Source organism: Monoraphidium neglectum, assembly GCF_000611645.1.
Source record: "Monoraphidium neglectum strain SAG 48.87 unplaced genomic scaffold scaffold01377, whole genome shotgun sequence".
Classification (NCBI taxonomy): Eukaryota; Viridiplantae; Chlorophyta; class Chlorophyceae; order Sphaeropleales; family Selenastraceae; genus Monoraphidium; species Monoraphidium neglectum.
In genome coordinates this window covers 13,194-14,684 of record NW_014012251.1, presented here as the reverse complement: position 1 = coordinate 14,684, position 1,491 = coordinate 13,194, and the positions used below count along the sequence as shown (strand labels likewise).

Below are 1,491 nucleotides of genomic sequence, written 5' to 3'. Positions count from 1 at the left end.
AGTATGGCTCCAGAGGGTGCCGGCGGGCACGCACGCTATCCGTCGGCGCGTCATGCCCATCGCTTACCAATACGCTGGATTGAAACACACCTGAGGTTCCTGCATCGCCGCGGGCCGACACGGCTCCCTTGCGGGGGCTTGGCATGTGCCCCACCGCAGGGGGCCTGCTGGCGCCCACGTGCTTATGCTCACTTCGCCTGGGTGCACCATATAATTTGCGGGGGCGCGTGCCGCCCGCGATTCGTCTCCCGGCCAGCCGTTTTGCCCGAGCGCGGCGCCAGGGCCGACGGCCGTGTTTGCGTGAGGGTGTGGCTGGCTTCGAGCCCGCGCGGCGGTGCTGTGCCGCCACTGTATCTGTAGGGGGCTGTATTGCATTCTGCGATCTTCGTCTGGGGCGCGCCTCGCCCCGCCTTGTAAGGAACATAAATGTGACGTGCCCGATGACACGTTCCTGGGTCGTGGGCATTGACCCAGCCGGGGCAGCGCCGTCATTGTTGTAGCCCTGGAGAACCCGCTGCATGGCTGCTGCTTGATGCTGTGGTTCTGTTACCCTTCTGCACAGTCGCTTGGGCACGCGTGCAATCCAGGAAGACAATTAGCTCGGCAGTCATTCCCCTGAGTCACCCATGAACACCGCAAAGAAGCGGAGCATTCTGCCGCCACTGGTCTGCTGCCGCTGCATACACAAGTGCATGAATATCAGATATCGTTAATTACTTGTGAGCGCGTACCCTTGCTCGTCAGGCAGTGCAGAGCAGTAGCGCCTCCGTCCGATTGTATCCGCAACTACCCGGTTGTATTATATTAAGGAATCTCCAGAAGTACCTGAGGGTCCCGGGCTGGTCGCGATTCACGTGCGAAGTCCTGCCAAGCGCGACGCACCTGGCGCATTAGCCAAGAAGCACTGCAGACCCTGCCACCAATGGCACAGCCTGTGCTTGTGCCGGCGCAAGTGCCCCAACACCGCCATCCGTGGCCGGGGGAGCTCTTCTTGTATGGCGGCGCATCGTGCGTGATAGCAGGTGTGCCTTGGGGAGGTGGCTGCGGATGTTTGGGCCTGGTTGCTCGGATTGAGGGTGAATGAGCAGCATGCCACAACGCAGTACTGCAAATGCTGACGCTGTTGCCGCCGCGCAACACCTGCCTTGCTCGCTCCCTGCACCCGCCAAGGACAGCGGTCATCACCAATCCGCTGGACGTGGCTAAGACGCAGCTGCAGGTGCAGGGGGAGCTGCAGTCGACGGGCCAGGCGGCCACGCGGCCCAAGGGCGTGATCGGAGCTCTCTACACGCTCGTGCGCGCCGAGGGTGAGCGCGCCCACCCTCTAGCACATTTTCAGAGGTTGCGGTGATGGCGACCGAAGCGGCGCTGGCGGCACCCGCCCCGGGATGCAAGCTTCGGCTGCCGTCAGAGCGGCCCTCCAGCGACCAGCCACGCACGGCCCCCGCCTCACCCTCCCCCCTGCCGCCGGCGGCCGCACCCCACAGGCCC

General features: G+C 64.1%; 1 protein-coding gene across 1 annotated transcript in view; it reads left to right on the top strand.

The window, feature by feature from the left end:
- Positions 1-1,111: 1,111 nt before the first annotated feature.
- The window catches only part of MNEG_7663 (hypothetical protein), a gene marked incomplete at both ends in the record, with an annotated part of 1,611 nt that continues 1,231 nt past the window's right edge, over positions 1,112-1,491 (top strand). The window contains one exon of the mRNA XM_014043866.1: positions 1,112-1,307. Within this exon, the coding sequence (XP_013899320.1) occupies positions 1,112-1,307 (196 nt within the window). The remainder of the gene's footprint in view (positions 1,308-1,491) is intronic.